This window comes from Thunnus albacares, chromosome 4 (genome assembly GCF_914725855.1).
Source record: "Thunnus albacares chromosome 4, fThuAlb1.1, whole genome shotgun sequence".
In the NCBI taxonomy this organism is placed as follows: Eukaryota; Metazoa; Chordata; class Actinopteri; order Scombriformes; family Scombridae; genus Thunnus; species Thunnus albacares.
Window position 1 is genome coordinate 5,238,508 of NC_058109.1, and position 21,475 is coordinate 5,259,982.

Sequence of the window (21,475 nt, forward strand, 5' to 3'; positions counted from 1 at the left end):
CTGCACAATGTTTAATTTGCTGTGATTCCACATGGTGGATAGTGTGGATGCTTTAGTGTAACTAAACAGGATTTCTTTATTTTTTTTTAAAATGTTGGTCACTTTTTGAGTAGACCTGTATTAAAACCAGGTGATGAACTGGGCCACGGAGTCAGGTGGGATTACATCTGTTGACTCATTAATGACAAAAATAAGTTTTACTCATATTCTCTTGCTTTGATTTAAAATGTTTATTATGCAATGTCAGTTTAGTTTCCACTACAGGGATTATTTTTAAGATAACTTTGCAACTTTGGCCCTTTTCAACCAGGTAGTCCCAGGAATATAAGAGCCTCACCTAAAACTACAGCGTAAATCATAAACTAAAGAGCATTTATGGTTTTATTGCATCTAAAGAATGGTGAAGATGAGGCACATTAGACCTTCTTTTTACACAGTTGGTTTGGTTTGAGATGAAGGTTTTTGATGTTTTTTACTTGAATAATCAACTGTTGCACAACTGGATGATGTTTGAAGGGATGTTGGAAACATACAGATGTGCAGAGGTGGAAAGAGCAATTACAAATACTGCAAATTATACAGCAAGTTTGTCTTTTTCTAGATATTTTACTGTTCGGATGCTGAAAGTTATGTTTCAGTTCTCTCACCCAACCACTCTGTCTTTACTTCACTTATGTTTTTAGACTAAATTGGAAGTTGAAGGTCCATCCCGTATCCTGACATTAATACTAGCTGCTGTTAACATGTCATGGCAGTCTTGAGGCTTGTGTTCGACTAGTCGTTGACTGCAGACTCCACTTGATAGTTCCTGGGAATAAGACACTTTTTAGGGGGTAAAATTTTCCTGTAGGTTCCTTGAAGAATTCCTATATTCAAAAAAGGGTACAACACTTGTTTCAGCTTCATTACAACTCAGAAATAGACTTTAAACTAAAAAAAAAAGCGATAACTCGGTTCTAATTCTGTGCCACTCTGGGTTTTGAGCCAGACTGGTTCACTTTCAAACAGGATTAGACTGAGTTCAGCAGCTTGGCCAGTCAGCAGGCCTGCCTACTTCCACTGTGGGGGTCAAACCATATTAGACTGAGAACAGACCGGACCGGTTTGGATTCCTGTCAAAGGCCAGACAGGGTTAACTCAATTTTTCAAGTGTGTGTATATACGTGTGTGTTTGTACGTACAATATATACTGAAACACATGTTTTTTTTTTTATGTGTGTTTGGTTGAGGTTAAAGTGTGTTTTGGGAAGCGGAATACAATTACAGCAGCTTGAGGGAGCACATAAATCAAATCAAGTGTGTGTGTTTGTGTGTGTGTGTGTGTAATTTGAAATACTCCTTCCTTTGTCTGCTTTGTCAACTTCTCCTCTAATTTACTATGGCTGCTTGCTTCAGCTAGTCATTTCAAACAGAAGGCATTGGGGGGAAAGTGTGTGTGTGTGTGTGTGTGTGTGTGTGTGTGTGTCAATCTCCTATGCATTCCAATCTCTCCGCTTTCCCTTTGTAGTCACCCCTCTGTCTAAACCAATTGATTCCTATTGAGTGGAGACATATATATACAGGCGTTCGTGTGTGTGTGTGTGTGTATGTTGTCTTATGTTCATGTGTTTTTGTTCATATAGCGTTTATAGTCGTGACACTTGTGATGTGATGTGTGTGTGTGTGTTTGTTTGTGTGTGTGTGACAGCCAGTGAAAGCGATTGGTGGCGACGTTGTTTCCTGTGTTCCTTCATGCAGAACTAAAGGTTACAAGGCAGGTCCCCTATTGATTCATGTTGTAGATAATTAAAGTCACAATAGACCCTTCAGGAAAACACTTCCCCCTACTTTAAGACCTTAACAACTCTAACAAACACACACACACACACACGTGAGCTGCAACACAGCGCGGGAGAGTTATGGGAACAATCCCGCACAATAACTGTTACACCTTTCACTCACTGACTCATTCATTCATTTGCTAAGTCACTTGCTCATATACTTGTGTGTTATTCACTCACTCACTTGTACCACATACTGGTTCCCTCCCTGGTCCAGTATGTTCACTCTTATTCCTCACATGTTTAACTCAGCTCCTCTCAGCTGTTCCTACATCATTTTCACTTCCAAGAGAATTTGTACCAGGTTTTTTTGATTACTTAAGTCTAAATTGACAGAATTAGCATCAGCTTTTGTGAAGAAAACGTGACGCGTCATGGTGTCTTGTGTTATTTTGGGCTTTAAAAGATCGGAAAGTTACAGAAAAGTACTTTTCAGTCAAGGTTTTGTGGGGAGACAAACAATCTGCTTGAGTAAAGGACTCCAAGATAAGTATAAGAAATACCAAATGTAATATAATAAAAAGCAATGATTAGAAAATTTCGACTCTGATACTTGTTGTTCGCTGGTATCTTGCAAATTGCTGGCAAGTATTTCTCTGCTAGTTATTACAGCTGCAGGAACGAACCTTTCGTCTACTTTTATTCATCCGCAGCGAGATGAAAAAACACACCAAACAACATAATAGAAGTATAATAAATGTGAAGTACTGTGCCCCCACCGATATCTGTTAAACAGCATTTAAGTGGTGGCAGATTTTTATTTTTAACACTTTCACACTTTTCCTTGTTTCGGTTTCCATTTGAGCTCTTCTCACTTGTTTAGCACATGCAAACACCAGGAAACTTCCATGAAAAGCTTTCAGGAAACACACAAACATGTACACAACCTCTGGCCCTTGTATTTTGGCAGAATTTGCAACATGTTATGAATAAATTTCATCTACTGCACATTCACTGCTTCTTTTTACTCACAATAATTTCCTTCTCTTTGTCAAAGATTTGTAGGATTTCTAACCCTCCCAAAGGCTCTTCCTACTCTACACACACACACTCAGAGAGTCGCACAAATTTCATACCACTTGAACTGGTTTTATTCAAGCACTGGTAGATGTTCTCTGTATTAATCTGTCTCTCTATTAGCATTCATTCTCCTCTCAACTCTGTAGAAACACATAAAACACAAAACCACTCACCTCACGACTTTTGCTTTTTCCCTACAAATCAAGTTTTGTTCACCTGACTCACCAGCATTATTTTGGTTGCTCACACACACACACACACACACACACACGCACACACATAGACTGTACAAAAACACACACACATACCTAACCCATCTGCTCCAGCTGTGTGTTACGCCAACAAACCTCTGTCTGCTTTCTCTTATTATCCAGGCTTATTGGGGTGGCAATAATGGCATTTAGTTATTTAGCCAGTGTGTTTGTTTGCCTTGGGGTGTGTGTGTGTGTGTGTGTGTGTGTGTGTGTGGGGTATGTGTGTGTGCACGCAAAAGGGCTAGATGGGGACAGATGGCATATGCCGGCATATGGTTTTAAATGGCTTAATGGGAATATTTAAGGATCTTGGCATGTTCGCTGACAGTGGATTTAATAAGAGTTAACTAAGACATACAGATATACACATGCACGCACGCTTTCTGTGAGTCAGTCCACCCACACACACACACACACACAGATACACACCCACATACACACACACACACACACATACACACTCACACCTTTGTTCCCAGACTCTCTCAGCATGCCTGCATACACACATACAGTGATGTTAACACACACACACACTACAAGTTCATTACATGTGCGCAGTAAACACATGAAGCGACTCTGAATGAGTTTTGGATAAAAAAGAAAGAAAAAAGAAAAATTAAATGAGACAAATGAGAAAACAAATGAATGTTGTTGTGTAAAAAATTAAAAAAATCAGCATCAGCAAAATCAAACCCAAATATAACTGATGCTTATAGCGATATTTGAGAGTTTAAAGATCTGATAACTATGTGGTTTTACATAAACAGGAACTTTTGATAGGCTATATATTAGCCTACTTAAATTTGGCTATTAAAGAATTCTAACCAGGATATACTGAGCAGAACATTGTAAAGTTTAATAACAATTGAAAATTATTATAATAATCAAGTACAAATATTCCAGCAGTTTATTATTACTCATCGACTGACATAAACTGCTATATAGATATGTCTGTGATAAGCTAAAATTGGCAAATAAATAACAAAGTTAATGTTATTGTGTATAAAAAATGATACACTCAGTATGCAATTATGCTGATGTAACTGTCAGGCTCTACAAAGTATATTTTTGGGTGGTTACTACTAATTTTTTAATGTTTCAGCATCATTTTAATGCAAATTTTAACTACTGAATATGCTGTTGGATATTTATCAGTTTGTACGTATTGCAAATATTGTAAAAAATAGATGTAGTTAAGTAAAAAGTACATCTCCTTCTGATGAGTAGCATAGAAGTACCATAAAATAGAAATACTCAAGTACAAGTTCTGTCCTGCACACACACACACTCACACACACAAACACACAGCAACATGTCCTCGGTTTGCACCCACTCACACACACACACACACACTTGAACACACAGTCACACTCAGGATCAGTAGATGTTATCTAAGTGAGCAGTAAACAGACTCTTTAGAGCCGGTCGCCTCGGGGTGCCTCCCTCTGGTTTGTGACTCTGTGGCTCCTGTCGCACTGTGTTAGCTTTGGCTGACATGAAAGGGTCTAATAGCTGCTATTGGTGCCTCGGGGAAATGGAAATCTTAACATGAGAAAGACAGGGGATTCTGCTTAAATAAGTGTTATCGTCGGAGGATGTTGTTGTTATGTGTGTGTGTGTGTGTGTGTGTGTGGGTGGATTGAGGGCAAAGAGTTATTTTTGTTGGTCTTATATGTGGCTCACTTTGCTGTATCTGCATGTATTTGAGTGTTTGTGGATGAAAGTCAGGTTGCTTGCATAATGTCGTCCGACCACATGTCTAAACGGACCACATGCGAGCTCAAGCAGAAAAAAATCTGTTCTGAACGCATGAATACCCGATAATCTATTTATGTATTAAATTATAATATTCATCTAGCAATTACATATGGTCGCAATGTATTTAAAACAAGCAAACAGGCTCATTCTGATGATTATTATATGAGATACCCAGATTGATTAGCAAAGGGAGGGATGCTAAAAGTTCTGAATTTGTTTGAGAGCAATGTGAGAAATTAAACCATTACCTGATATCCACCACTATAAAGTGGCTATAAAGTAAATTTAGTTGAGAAATTTCAAAAGGTTATTAATTTTCTGTTTCAACAGTGTAGTGTGCTCTTACCTTTTGAAATATGCCACCTTGTACAAGCACATTATACTCCATTCTTTACAAAGTAATTGCCATTCTGCTTATTAGTTGCGGCGAGAATGCTTTTTTTTTTTTTTGACAGCAAAACAAATTACATCCTAACTGCAGCCATGAAAACAAGGAGAAGTCCGTGTAATTTCTCTACCGGCCATTAATTTGTTGACAATAACTGTCAGTGTTTAAATTGAAAAAAAAAGAAAAAAAAAAAGAAAAATAGGATGAAAACTGTCATTGGGACTATGAAGTGGAGACTGGAAATGACTCAATTAACTTGAAGCAGCAGTTACCAAATGCTTGCAGAAGCTTCTCTCTCTCTGTAGCTGGAATATCACAGGCTTGATTTACATTGCAGTGAAGTAAGCGAGTCTTTGCGGGAAAAAAAAAAAAAAAAACGGTCAACAAATTCATAACCAGATGAAATATTTAATTTGCAGGCGACCGTCGTCATCATCGGATTTCTGCTGCTTTCTCTCCCCGCTGATGTGAAATAATTCTGTTTGGCAAGCACAGAAAACAAGGTGGAAAGTTAATCCCAGCCATTTAAAGCTTTCCAAAAAAACAAACAAACAAACAAAAAAAATAATATCTGAAGAGGGATTGAATCCAATGTTAATGTTTGTGTTGATGCTAAGCCCTTAAATCGTTTTTATTTTTTGCTTACTTTTGACTAGCCAAATGCTACCTAGACCACTGTAACGTGGTATTGTACAAACAACATACGATCCAATAATGACAAAACAATGCAAAGGCAGGACTGAAGTAGGCCTGCAAAATAAATTAGTTGTACATGAAGAGCTGCAGTTCTGTTAGTACATTTAAAACCAAATTAAAAAGTCTGCTAAAAGCTACCCAGCTCTGTAACCACTGACTCTAAGTTTTATCTCATGGTCTTCTCATGAATGCAAATAATCTTGACAAGCTTACATTATTAATTTATAATTGACATTGTGTGTGTGTGTGTGTGTGTGATGTGTCCTGTGTGTTTTTTGCTTTGTACTGTTTGTTATTGTTCTGTTATATGTTTTGTGACCTGCTGAAGGGACTGCTGATGAAAATTAGCTATAAGCTAACTCTGTACACTGTACATGGTCCCGATACATAAATAAGATCAAAAACATAAAACGTTCTTAAGGAAGGAACTTATTTTACTTAATACTTTTCACATATTAACAAATTTATAAATAATATTGGATAAAGGATATGCAAAACTTTCACGTCAAGCTCAACTTTGGTGAACTTTGACACGCAAAACTGACCGATAGCCTTCTCAACAGTGTTGAGCTGCAGAGTCCAAAATGGAGGCAGCTATCATAGCTTATTAGCACTCACTTTTACTTGCTACCAGAGTATGAAATGCTACACAAAAGAGGCAGACAGTTATATGACAGTAGCTTATTACTGTTAGGCACTGAGCTAACAGGTTTGCTAACTGCTACTGTCAGTTAGCAAACCTGTTAGCTCGGTTAGCCGGCCTGAAGAACGTTTTTCCCCCTTTCCAATAACTGTCAGGAGGGAGTAAACACCACAGAACAGAGAAAACAGAAAGAAGCTCAGGGAGCTATTGTGACCGGCTAGCTAGCATGTTAGCAGTTAGCTCGCCAGCTGCAGTAGTTCGCCAATGATTAATCGCTTTATCATTAAGGCTCTAGAACCAAATGTTTCACAAAAAGATGCAAATTCTTTTTGTATGTAAACATAGTTTGTGCTGTGTGCAGCTATCAGTCATGACTGTCAAAGCAGGACGTCTCACACTGATCATTTCAAATAAAGGTTTTAAGCAATGTTTTCCAGTTTCCTGGCAGATGCATTTTGTCATCATTCAGGGAACTGGTTTATTCTCACTAATGGAATCTGGTTTGCATCATGAGGTTTTGCAGCAGTTGACAGCTGGATGGAAACATGTTTGTTCATAAAAAAATGATGCAGCGACAAACTGGCAAAACAAAAAAAAATGATGCTGAATATAAACAATGACGGGAAATGTGTGTTTACTTTGTGAGTGAACTGAACTTTTAAATAGATATTGATTGACACAGCTGCTGACGTTTATTGGAATAAAGCGATGATCGAATGCTGTAGGCTAGTTGTTCTGTACACATATGAGTGTAGGCATGCCCTAGTTATCATATCAATATTTTATTATATCGGTTACAGGAATGTTAATTAGTAGAGATGAAGGGATTCTGCTTGTTTTGGTGTCACACTAATACATGCACGCACACAAAGACTAATATACATGTATTTGCACCCACCCCTGCAGCTACACATACATGTTTCTATCTGCAGCACACACTCTCTTTATCTCACATACACACACACACACATGCACACGCACAAGCACACACCCATGTTCCCAATCAGACCAGAGTAGCAGTGTTATGTTTTCATTATGCTAATTTTCTGACACAGAACATGTGTGCAATTATGTTTGTGTGTGTGTGTGTGTGTTTGTCAGTGAGATGCAGGGAAGGGAGGTGTTGTACTGATTTTCAAAACTAGATCAGGGGCATTCACACACACACACACACACACACACACACAAACTCACCTACCGCTGTGAGCCACTTCTCCCTCTCACATCCCCTGACGGTGGTCTTAAAATTGCAGATCTGATATTGAATATTGATGCTTGATCCCCCACAGCCCCCCTCTCGCCTGTTTATAACTCTGTTCTAATGAGATCACTTTGATTTCTTTTCATTTCTAATGAGATCACTGAACAACAAGGGGGCGATAAAGGCTAATTATCTCAGTATTGATTAATTTATAACAACTGTTTTCATATCTGTAAGAAAAATTGTGTTTTTCCTAGTTTTCACCCTCTGCTGGAGGTTGTTTTTCAAACAGAATAAAGGAGGAAGATGTTTTTTTTCTTTTTTTTTTTTTGAATTTTATTTCCCAGTTGATGTAAGTCTTGCTTCAAGAAACATCATCAAAATTATACTATTTATTTCTAGCATTTTACATTAAAGAGTGTATGTGTTTAAATGCTGTTGACTGTTGGGGGCGTCTGGTCAGTGATAGGTTGGTAGGAGGCCAAATAAAAAGGCTTGAGTCAAAGTCCAAATGAGTAATTTATGTACAGTGTTACAACATATTACAACAAGCAACTCAAGAGAAAATGAAAGAAATTAACTAAACAGACACAAAATAGGTTGATGGGCATCTGTCCCCAATGTGAGATGTAACGTTTCTGTATGTTTCATTGCATATGATTAATGTCTGACATGTCAAACGTTACCGGTGTTTCCGGTTTTACAGTTTTGAAAGTTTTAGCACTTAACTACAGTATTTGAATCAGGAGAGACTCAATTCTATGAAGAAAATGATGTTTATTTGAAAATCATGAGAGATTAAAAGGAAAAGTCGAATAGACTCCATCGTGATTTCGGCGGATATGAGAGGGGGAGGAGAATGCGTGAGTAGAATAAGATAACCCCCCCCCCCCGATGGAGTCTGGACACTGGTGATGGTGGTGATGAACGGCGTGGATCTTGGTGGTGTAGGTCACTGCTTCTGGAGAACTCAGCCTGGTGCTGAAGTACGTTGTGGAGAAGGCGAGATGGTTATCGGGGATGAAGAGGAGAGGAGCGAGCTCCGGACACGCCGAGGAGGTGGATGGGGTGGAGGAGGGTCGCGATGATTGCTCTGAAAATGACAGCTGACAGCGGCAGAGAGGGAAAACGGATTTTAAAGTTTGACAGCTGAGCCGTGATTGGCGGTTAGAGATTCTGGAGGAAACTGATTTGATAATTAGGAGCGATGCCCCTAATCAGCTGATGTGAAGGCGGGATTAGCCGGGGAGAGGGAGTGAATGGTTAAGATAGTCGTCCTGTCTGAATTTACGCTAAGCTTCATGTGTGATGTTCAAGTGACACAAATCTTGGTATAAAAAGAGAGATAAATAACTGAAATATGAGGAGTACATATCTTTATGGGCAGCATATTTATGGTACCATATGAAGTAATACAACTATTATATTATACTGAATATCATTATATTATATCAACATATCTGTCACATAAATGTCAAACACAAGAGAAAATGCATGAACACATCGCGGACATACTGTAGGGTCTACAGGAAGAAGACGTCGTCGGGCTTTGGTTTCATTGTAATCTACAAGCTTATTACAGTTGAAGTTGAAGTTTCTTTTGTTTTGATGAGGTTTAAACTGACAAATGTGCTCTCAGGAGCTGACAGCACCAAAGAAGCAGATGAAAAGCAGAGAGAAAAAAAAAAAGTAAGCATTAAGTGATTTCATGAATAAAGCAATGACGTTCTCCCATTTCAAATGCTTCAAAACAAATTAAAATGGTTGTGTGTCAAAGCATATGTCTAATTAGGGAAGTGTGGATGTGTGTGTGTGTGTGTGTGTGCAGTGCTCTAGGCTAGCAGAGAAGGCTAATGCAGTGGAAAATATGTCTTAGCCGGGCCATGAAATAACGATGAGACTCTGTGACTTAATCATGTTGACACATAGAGCTTTCTCTTCATCTGTCCCTCACTCCCTCTAACATACAAAGACATGCTCTCTCTCTCTCTCTCTCTCTCTCTCTCTTCCTCTCGGCTCTCCTCTCTTCTCTGATAAACTGTGACAGTGTCTGTCTTGCTCTGGCTCTTTCAATTCATGCTGATAATGTAATTAGTGTATTGTTGTTAACAACACCAAAGCAGCTTATAAAAGCTCAATTTTTCAAAACCAAAAAAAAAAAAAAAAAAAACTTTATAGAAATTCAAACCATATTGAAGTGATTAAAGATGCAGTTTAAAAACATGTACTGAGGCGTAGAATATAATCACAAATATGGTGAATCAAAGAGATTATTAAGATTTTCATTGTATCAGACCCAGTTTTTAATTCTGTTTAGCTACAGGCCACTGAATTTATTTGCTCTCTGTAATTCCCTCTATATTATAGTTTTAATTGATAGTGGCGGAGTCTGCCTTTTTCATGTGGAATTCAAAATGCATACCCACACACACACACACACACACACAAGGGATTTACAGGAATGTGCAGGCATATACTGGATGTCATCTGTGCATTGCATGTAATGTGAAATAAACAGCTGGTCTATGGGGTTTGGAAGAGAAACTATACTTGCTGTTGACTGTCTTCTTTATTAAAACAGTGCCGATGAATCCTCTCAGTGCACGTTTGTTTGGCTGCGCTGTAAACAGATACACCAGTAGCTCCTACGCTGTTGTGTTGCTGCACAGGGGAATATGTGGGTATACTTGACTTCATGATTTGTTTTTTTTTTCTTTTTTCCTATTGTGAGATTTCTGTTTTCTGTCGCCGCCTGGAGAAAAGACAAATCTGTTTCAACGCTTACTCTCAAATTAGTTTATTTTGAGAGCTTTTCTTGCATTATTCAGTTTAAATAAACATCTACATCTCTCCTCTGATGGCTGTTCGTTGGACGTACCACATCTGGTTGAACTGATTCTAAACCTCGAACATCTTGCTCAATGAAATTTATATCATTGCATTATATTCATGCATCTTTTTTGCTATCTGTTTAGGTGGCTGTACGTTTGAGGAGTCGTACAGCAGCTGTGGGTACAGCGTGTCACTGGGAACCAATGGATTTACCTGGGAACAAGTCAACTCCTGGGAAAAACCCACCATGGATCCCGCCCTGCCTACAGGTAGGATTCAACATTTGTCTCTCTGTGTTTCTGTTTGAGATTCTGTATCGTCTGTAGGACAATTTAAAAACTTTATTTATGATTCATCAGTGAAAGCTGGGACACAGATATTGATCGTATGGCCAGTTATAGTTATGATTAGAGCATCGCAACGTATCCGACCAAGTTGGACCAGTTCTGTTCCAGTAAGGGCCAGATGGTGTTGATCTTTGATTTTGATGACCGCTGCATGATCAGGACATCATGTAGTATTTCTGGTTGATTTCTGTTTTTGTTTGTGTACAGAAAAATGCTAAAAACGTATGTTCCTGTGAGACTTTGAGGTTGTAGATGCAGAGTGAGGGTCTCTGGCACAACTTCACCTACTTCCAAGGTGCACGGAGAAGAGAGAGAAGTCTAGAAATGAGAACTCCAGCAACACTTGTAGTATGTTGAACAACTTAGACCTTAGACCCTTCATCAGGGTCATCCGATGAATAATCCGATGACCCTGATGAAGGCCACAAGGAGTTCTCATCTTTCTAGACTTTGAGGTTGTCTAGTGACTCACCAAGACTTAAAAAAACCTGTGTTTGTTGGTGGAAATAGTCGTGTTGGGTGTCTACTCTTTGCAATTTCAGTCATTTCAATTTCAGAATCTTATCAATCAGATTCGATATCGCTGGTTGATACTGATGCAAAATTTTTCTGAAATGAAGCTGCTGATAGCATCTTAAGTAAGTAAGTATTTTTGACCAGTTTCATGCCAGAAATGACAAAACAATTTCAATTATTTTAGTTCTTTATCACCTGGCCAAGTAATCATTTTCAAGCAATCATGTTCAAGCGCCGAGTCCAAGAAAACTGTAGATGTTTTCTACTTTCCAAGGACTCACAACACTGTAGAATGATCCATTTGAAAACTATTATTCTTTATTGAACTGGGAAGGAGTAGAAAAGTTTCATGCCAATATTAGCTCTAGAATGGTTACAGAGGCAAGCAATCATTTCACCAGTGTTTGCATGAGGCCACAAAGCCCACATGGTTTTGCCCTTTAATGTTAAAGTTGCAAACATTATTTAAGTGGTAGGATAAGAAGTTTAAATACTCCCCCTTTTTCTGCATCGAGAAAAAAAAAAGTTTAACATGTTCACTTCTCATCTTTCTCTTTACATCTCCATCTTCTTCTTCTTCCGTCCATCTGAGTTGGCAGACTTATATAACTCGGTAGGCAGATCGTGACGTGACCCCAGCTGGATGTCTTTCTCCGCCTGTCAAACGCCAAATGGCAATCAGAAACCCGTCTATCCGTCTCATTCTCTCACACACTTATGCCCTTTTGTTCTGTCCGTCGCCCACTCTCTCACTTTCTAACTCACGCACACGGACACACACACACATGCTCGTCCACGACTCTCTCTCTCTCTCTCTCTCTCTCTCTCTCTCTCTTTTTCACACTTTCTGTCTTGTACATTTCTGTGCTGTCTACCTCAAGTCACCTTCTTCTACTTTCTCAATAAACTTATTTGATTGACGTGCCTGGTTATGAGGAAACTGTATTTCCAAAGCAGCACAGTTATGCGAATTAGTAAAAAGTCAATAAGATATAATCTCATCTCTCTTTAAAACCACGTAAATCTGCCACAATGTTTAATATGTCGTTTATGTCTAGAGCTGCAACGATTAGGCGATTGATCGATTAGTTGCCAAATATTAAATGAATCACCAGCTATTTTGATAATCGATATTTTCTGGTTTCTTTTGTCTTCTATGACAGTAAACTGAATATATTTGGGTTGTGGACTGTTGCTCGGGGCAACACAAGACATTTGAGGACGCCATCTTGGGCTTTGAGAAACAGTTTTTGTGATTTTTGACCCATTTTCTGGACCAAACAACAAAGCGATTAACCCTCCTGTTGTCTTCCCATCGACCATGCAACAATTTGTCCTCCCAGGTCAATTTTGACTCTGGCGGACAAAAGTCCACAGATGCTATAAATTTTACTAAAATACCTAAAATTCAATGAAGGTAGTGATTGCTTTTACTCGCAAAGTGTGTGGTATGGAACCATCCATGTGATTTTCAGGCAATTAGATGATATTTGTGATATAAAAAACATTTGAAAATGGGTCAAATTTGACCCGAGGACAACAGGAGGGTTAATCAAGAAAATAATCAACAGATTCATCGATAATGAAAATAATTGTTAGTTGCAGCTCTAACACAGCTTAGTTTATGCTTTTACTGTTTTGAGGATATTATGATGTGACAGGATATGGGATAGTTGTCATTGAATTGTCTGATGGTTTTTATCATTGTATTTTTACTATAAGGTGGTTTTGAATAGTCCAGTTTGTTGGGTTCTACTGCAAGTGAGTCTTTTACTTTCTTTTTGTTGCAGATTGCAATGCTACTGTGGCCAGATTACAGTCTCGGAGTGTTGACTGTGAATGCACTCAGATAGAATGTGTTTAGGTCAGCGATATAATAATATGCAGAGTTGCTGCCAAGCGGAGATCCGTGTGTGTGTGTGTGTGTGTGTGTGTGTGTGGTGTACAAGAGTCCCCTTAGACCCAACGATTGACTCAGCTGCTGTAACTTTTAGTTCCCACTTCTGTTGACAGTTTTGTTAAAGTTGTTTGTGAATAGAGGAGAGGGGGGACGTGGACCTCACCAGGTATGTTCATCTCCCTGTCGGCTGACACAATTTAAACTTATTTGACACTAGCTCTGGCATTAAGATCACCACGGAGAGGTTTCTCTTTTTCCCTCTCGCTCCCCTTTCCTCTCTAACAGTTCACCGTATCGCTCTCGTACTGCACGCGTCGATGCTATAACTCTCTTCTCTATCGCATATTATCTCTCAGTCATGTCAATTATTGCTCTCATACATCATCATCATCTCCCTTTCTCTCTCTCTCTTCTCCCATCATTGTCTCTGACATGTCAGAGGTAGTGGAGCGAGAGATCTGTCAGCCGCAGCCTCCACTCACCAGATCAAGATCTTGTACTGAAGATCTGATACGACTGAACGGGCATGAGTGCCATGCCAGTCTGTCCCTCTCTCTCTCTCTCTGTATATATGTCTCATGTCAGTTATCTGTCTCATCTGTCTTAACGGGCCGTGGTTGTCAGGGGCGATCGCCATCACGGCCTTTAAGCTCCCCCCTCATCATGGACAACTTATCGACTGCATGCTGCCCTGACAGCTATAGATCTGATAAGGCAGGACAAGAACAAATTGTCTGCCAGACTCTTTGTCTGTCTCTCGCTCTTTTTTTTTTTTTTTATATAATGTTAAGTCTGCTACTATAGTCATACCGGACTTCAGATGGATATATATTAAGTATCAGCGCCATGCTGTATCAAAGCCAAATTGTCAAACGGAGCTTCTTATTCATATGTCTAGTTCATAAATATTAAATTAAGAGAGCTAGTCCCTGACAAAGAGACAGTCTGAGCATTAAATATTGAACTATTTTCAAGTCTTTTGAGAGTTATAATTTAAAATGTTTGGACTGGACATGGACATAACAGGTATGTGTTTGTTTCTACACTATATACACAGACCAGATCAGTTGCCATAAAACCATTGAGAAAAAAAAAAATGGAAAAATGACGACAGAAAGAAGAAATTTGGCATAAGTAGATTATGACTGCCTTTCATTTATCACATCTACTGAGCACAGAGCTGTGTTGTGGAAAACTGTCACATCAAATATATGGTAACTGTTGGGTATATACTCATGATGACTGGTGTTTTCAGGTAATAGCAACAATCTAGTCTGATTGTACCAGAACCAAACTGAAATCTGTTGGAATATAGACAAGCTGTTTTGTTATAGTGCATTATAAAAAAACAGTGATAAGAACCAGATTCTTCCAAGTTCCAAGTTCTAAAAAGTGCCATTTGACACCATAGTTGTTGTAAGTACATAAATATATAACAAGCTAATGCTCAGTTTAAATTTGGAAATCCTTTCAGGGGAAAATCTGTGTTTCCCCTCATGATTACAAGCTGTATGTTCTGTAATGTTTTGAATGTTTACCACCAGTATTAGTACAGCATGTGTGCAGGGTAAGCCTCTTGCTTTTGTCTCTTAGCCTCCATTATCGACACAATTATCATATAATCCTCTTTCTCACCTCACCTCCATAATATCGATGAGGCGGATACAGTTATCATAGAGCGTAACCCTCACTCGACAGCTTGTAGAACTGACAAGATTGGATTGGCACCACCGCTCTCTCCATCTCTCTCTCTCTCCATCTCTCTCTCTTCACCTCCGATTAGATATAGCTGTCATATAGTCTATACTCCTGACAGATTATAGATCTCAGAGATAGTCATGATTGGATTGGAATGAATCCTTTAAGTTCTTCTCTCATCATCTCTGTATTGACAGAGTAATAATAATATAATCTGCACCCTTGACAACTTATAACTATGACGAGATTGGATGGGCATGAGTGTTTTTCTGTCTGCCGTAGTCTACATATGGATGTAATAATCTAATGAGAGTTCATAAATCAAAAATGATGACATTTTGTCATATAAACTGACAAAAGAAATATGTAAAAAAAAAAAAATGGAATAAGATGCACATCCATATTGCAAGTGGCTGCACTGATATCTTATTTAGCATATACTGTTTTGCATAATCAGAGTAATCATATGTTCTCTGTAATGTAGACTAGAGGTCATGTATGTGAGACTGTACAAAAAGAAAAGAAAAGGAATGCATTCTCTCTGTTGTGTTCACAAATGCACACCTCTGGCATTCATAGCTGAGCTCCTTTTTCTCAAAATAACAATAAACATGAGCTAAAAAAAAAAAAAAGCAACCGCAGTAAATTTCACTGTCAAACTTACAGAAACCTGCAAACCACCACCAAAAAAAAAAAGAGTCTTTTTGGCTTTTTCTATACTACCTGGCTGGTCCTACACACACACACACACACACACACACACACACACACACATACACACAAACACACACTCATATCTCATACCTCTTATTAGCTTCAAACCTCAGGCTGAACGAGACAAACTCACACAAGCAGCAAACATCAAACATCAAAGCCAGATGATGTTTTCAGCACCCATCAACACGGCCACAATCTGAAACATAAAAAATGATCAGAGGGGGAGAGAGAGAGAGAGAGAGAGAGAGAGAAGTGGGGACTTAGTGAAGGCTGAAGAGTGAAGATAGAAAGAGAGAGAGTTAGAGAATGACTCAGAGAAATGTATTAATATGTAGAAAAAATAGAAAAGAAAAAAAAAATCACAGTATGTGTACTTCAGCATCATCAGCATATGAAAGCTCAGTCAAAGAAGTGATGTGTGTGTGTGTGTGTACCAGGGATGTGCAGAGAGCCCAGTATTTGTATCTGTATTGTTGAGGCAGCAAAATTATTTGTATTTGTATTCGTATAAAAGAGGACAGAGGCTTAAAAATCCTGTTTTTGTTTTTATTACGCTTTTAATTAAAGTGTTACAATAAGTGTTCATGAAGCGTGTGTCAGTAGCGCAGCTTTATCTCTGGGGAACACTCCCAACTCTAGGAGTGATGTCCAAATTAGGAAATGTGCGTCATGTAGCAGGTGGATGTGACTCCCCTCATTAAGACCTACTGATAGACGTCACAGCGGAGCAGAGGAGAGACACTGAGATAGCGATGTAACCGACCTGCACTCTGGTATTTGACATGGTTTATTTTTCTTCCTGAAAACAAACAATTGTATTGAAATATTTGTATGAAACAAATATTCATAAAAAAACCCACTATTTGTGCTTTGCTGAATAATGTATTTGTATTGTTCATATGTGTCTACATATTAGTGCAGTGTTAAATAATAAGAGGGACAGCGTGTCTTATGCAGATGTTTGGTTTTGTAATGAGAAAAGAAATAAAAACTATTGAGACAAAGGATCTGGATGAGAATGTCTCATTCGTGAGAAAAATGAAGATGCCAGACAGAGAAAAAAAAGGTGAGACATAAAAATCTTTGTTAAAAAACCACACAGTTAGAGAAAGTTTGAGATTTTCTTCCAACAAAAAAGAAAGAAATAAAAGAACAGACTAAAAATGGAGTGACAGAGAGTGAAAGTGAGGTAATGATTGACAGGAGGCACAAGAAGACTGAGAGATAGCCTATACTTGCAGTGGAATACAAAGACTTCACAGAGCCATGTAAATGGAAACAACACAAAAGAGACTGACAAAGGCAGACAGACAGGCATCCAGAAAGAAAGATGAGGGAGACAGAAACTGTGAAAGAAACAAAAAAAAAAAAAAAAAAGACTGACACAAAGGCAGAGAGAGTTTTCCTCAGTGATGCTTACTACTTTTTTTTTTTTTACCACCCCGTCCTTTATAAAAATCAATTTCCAGGACATGCAATTGAAAATAAGTAAATCCATAAAAGTTGTCTTAAAAGTTTGTTGTAGTAGTAGTGTGGGTGTAGTGAAGGTCATCATTGGTTTAAGATGTATGAAATTAATTTTGACCACTAAGGAGCAGAAAGACAAACTAAAAGAAATACAGCCCTGATTTATTTTTGACTTATCAGGTTGTTATGGTTACAACAACAAGAACATCCCACTGAAGTTTTTATCCATCTGATGAATGTAAGACAGATGCTCACTGGGTAGTTAGCTCTTTTCCTTTTCCACTCGTTCATTGACTCTGAGGCTAAAATATACGGTTAATGTGCAGCTGAAAACTGTGAGTTAAAAGAGGCTAAAGGCGACTTAGCTGTGAAGATCTGTAGCATTAAATGCCAGTAAGTTACGTCATAAGCGTCGCACTGCAGCATGTCAATATTGTGGTTACCTGGATGTAACTCCAGTTCTGTGGATACAGCTCAGGATAACAAAATGTCATGGGCGAGTTGCCCATTGCAGTTGTCTATTTGTGATTAATAACTTGAAAAAAATAATAAGCTAAGAAGTGAGATTATGTTTTAAAAGCAGCAGATCAACCATCAATTAATTAATTTTTGCCTTGTAGATATAGGCGCAAGTGAAATAGTTAAAACTACAGTGAAAAGCAAGCAACAAACCAGTACTGCTGGTGTGGGGTTGTGTTTGATGAACGTTAATCAGTGGCAGTGTTTTGGCCTAAAGGAATCTAATTAAACTAACAAATACTCCTTGATTTTTGGCTTTATTAAGGTGTTTTCAGGCAGAACGCTGAGCAACTTTTCGTCTTGCATCATCATGCGAATTTGACTGCTTGACCACTTTTGTGTATTTGCCCCAAACACCCGATGTTAGCTGTAAGCTAGCTTGCAGAAAATGTGTTTGTGTTCAGTTCAGCTTCTAACTGAGCTCTGACCTCATCCAAAACTCTTCTCCTTTCTGTTATTTCCCTCTTGTCTCTGTATGTTTATGAGGCAGATTCATAAAGCCCCAGCATATGCACACAAATCTTTTGCTCAAGCTGAAACATTTTCAACTCTGCATATATATTCATGCCACCCCAGGCAAATTCGCACCTACTCACATCTAAACATACAGCAAAGCTGACATTTCAAAACTTTAGAAAATGAGATGAGGATTTAAATATTCTATTAAAGTTGAGGGCTATCGTTATACCTGAAATCCTTCTATTGTTATAATTTGGACTGTACCTGTTGAAGTGAGCAAGATGTGAAATGCTTTTACTGTCACGGACACAATGACAAAGGGAGATGGAGAGCTAGGAGGGCTCAGGTGGGAACGGACAGAGCCTCAATTCTCTCACAGAGGAGTAATCAGAGAGGAATAGATATCATTCTCTCTTATTTCTCTCTGAGGTTCTCGGGTCATCTCTTACAAAAGCTACTATCCCCTTAGACACTGTGTGTGTGTGTGTGTGTGTGTGTGTGTGTCTGGTCTTTTTGTTATCTTTCTATATGTGTGTACTTTCTCTTCTTGTCTTCCCTCTGGTCTTACATCATATATTTATTTGGCTGATATTGTCTTTGTGAATGTTTTATTTTTTCTGGTCTAGAAAGAGGAAGAGATTAGAACCAGAAACCCCCCACCTCTGCAAAACTGTAGGGTTAGGGCCTGGGTTAGGTTTAGGGCTAGGGTTAGGGCTAGGGTTAAGGTTAGGTTTAGGGCTAGGGTTCGTGCCTGGGTTAGGGTTAGTGTTAGGTTTAGGGCTAGGCTTAGGGCTAGGGTTAGTCCTAGGGTTAAGGTTAGGGTTAGAGCTAGCGCTAGGGTTAGGGTTAGGGTTATGGCCAGGGTTAGGGTTAGGGTTCGTGCCTGGGTTAGGGTTAAGGTTAGGGTTAGGGCTAGTGCTAGGGTTAGGGTTAGTGCCTGGGTTAGGTTTAGGGCTAGGGTTAGTGCTAGGGTTAAGGTTAGGTTTAGGGCTAGGGTTCGTGCCTGGGTTAGGGTTAGTGTTAGGTTTAGGGCTAGGCTTAGGGCTAGGGTTAGGGCTAGGGTTAAGATTAGGGTTAGAGCTAGCGCTAGGGTTAGGGTTAGGGTTAGGGCTAGAGTTAGGGTGCCTGTTGTGTGTCAGATAATGACAGAAACATGTTAATTTGTGGTCTGAACAGTGACAGACAATCTCTGTCTAATTTTATTAAAATTATACTATGTAGGATTTTCCTAAAAAACAACGTATAGACTCATACAAAAGTAATCGCTCTCAATCATCACTCAATCATCATTGTCGATCGTGAAATAGTTAAACCTACAGTGAAAAGCAAGCAACAAACTGGTACTGCTGGTGTGGGGTTGTGTTTGATTAACACTATTCAGTGGCAGCGTTTTGGCCTAAAGGAATCTAATTAAACTAACAAATACTCCTTGATTTTTGGCTTTACTGAGGTATTTTCAGGCAGAATGCAAAGCAACTTTTCACCTCGCATCATCATGTGAATTTGACTGCTATAGACTCATCCAAAAGTAATCACTCTCAATCATCACTTATGACCCACTGGAAGTGTGTGGCGGTGTATTTATCTGCAGAGACCCTGCCCTCTGTCTGTATTTTCTTATTTTCTTATTATTTTGCTGTGTTCGGGATGTTTCCGGGCATCAACCTTTGGGCAGTGGGTGTGTAGCCCACAGCCAAAAACAGCATGCAGGTGTGAGGTCAGGACTCGTAGCAGGACTCTCTCCTCTGCTCTGCTCTGCTCCCTGTCTCTGTGTCATGGATGTATAAAGCGATGCAGGTCTGTGTGTGTGTTGACAGGAACTGGTGCTGATGGTTCGGGAGTCAGAGAGAGGTTCATGTACTGCTTCCTGTCAGACAAGAAGGAAAAGTAGATGAGGATTTAATGATCTCTGAGGGGAAATTAGGCTGATGCAGCAGCTGAGACAATGAAACAGAGAGAAAGAGAATATAAAAATAGTATTCAAGACAATATGAAGGGTAATTACAAGGGAAGAAAACACTATTCAAAATAAGATAAAGATAAAAAGGTCTTCACTGACAGGTTTGCAATTTACAAGTTTGAGATGATAACTACTCACAGTATCAGGTACAAAAATGTGAAGGCATTGTTAGCTTCATGGAGCTGTAAGTATACTGAAAAGGTGAATGTGCAGTCTACACAAATGCATTGTTAGGTTTAAATATAATGACACATACAGATGGAGATAAGAAATGTAAAAAGTCCCAGACGTGCAAATACTACACATGCTAAAATAATCACAGATAGTGGTGCACACTAAAAATCACTGGATCAAATCTGACTGAAGTTGGATCAATATAACACCAAAGCAACGATGTGTTAACTCGACCCAGTAGCAATGAGGGCTTGCTTTGGCTCATTGTTATATATGTACAGTATATATTAACCAAAGAAAACACAAAGAAACAGTAACACTGGGTCAGAATGGTGGTTAACCCAATACTGTATCTGTTCTATATTGATCCCAAGTGGGTCGATTTTTAACCCAGTGAATTTTAGTGTGTATGTAACATTTACCCAGAAAGGGCAAATGTGCATCGTTAACATTTAATATTATTTCACATCTTTAAAGACCTAATGTTTTTAATCTGGCTTTAAATTTGGGTTTCATTAAACCTGGTCAGCTCTTTGTTATTTATACAGTAGCAGACACACTTTCTCATTCAAGTGAATGGGAAGGTGTGTGACTGCTGCTGTATGTGTTATGCATAGACATGTCCCACAGTAGACATTCAACATGTCAAAGAAGGAAAAGCACAGGTGTCATTAATAACATTAAAGATGGCTGAATCCAATTTAGCTTAAACAAATACCTGACCTTGGTAAAGTGCTTTTCCTGCTATGAGAAGTCAACATGTCTGCTGTCGTAAAGATTTGTATGACTTGCTCCTTAAAGGGGACATAGACCACAAAAATGAAAATATTAAACTGGGAAAGGGGCATAATATGACCTATTTAAAGGCATAAGCTGTCCTGCCATCACAGGTGCAACTGGTGAGCGAGGGAGATGTCAATCAAGCATAATTTGTACACGCCCACACAGTCTTGACAGGATGTCTAAATCAGGCACAAGTGAAAGCACCTGTGTGGGTTTATAATAGCCTTCAAACACATCTGAATTGTACATTATGCTATATAAGTACACGGCGACTGTGTGCATGTCTACCGATTAAACTGGGCCGGAGGGTGTAATTACTGTAG

The 21,475-nt window shown here is 38.8% G+C and overlaps 1 protein-coding gene across 1 annotated transcript in view; it reads left to right on the top strand.

Moving 5' to 3' along the window:
- The first annotated feature begins 8,694 nt into the window (after positions 1-8,694).
- The window catches only part of ptprt (protein tyrosine phosphatase receptor type T), a 280,227-nt gene continuing 267,446 nt past the window's right edge, over positions 8,695-21,475 (top strand). The window contains exons 1-2 of the mRNA XM_044348580.1: positions 8,695-8,839; positions 10,756-10,881. Coding sequence (XP_044204515.1) covers positions 8,695-8,839; positions 10,756-10,881 — 271 coding nt within the window. The remainder of the gene's footprint in view (positions 8,840-10,755; positions 10,882-21,475) is intronic.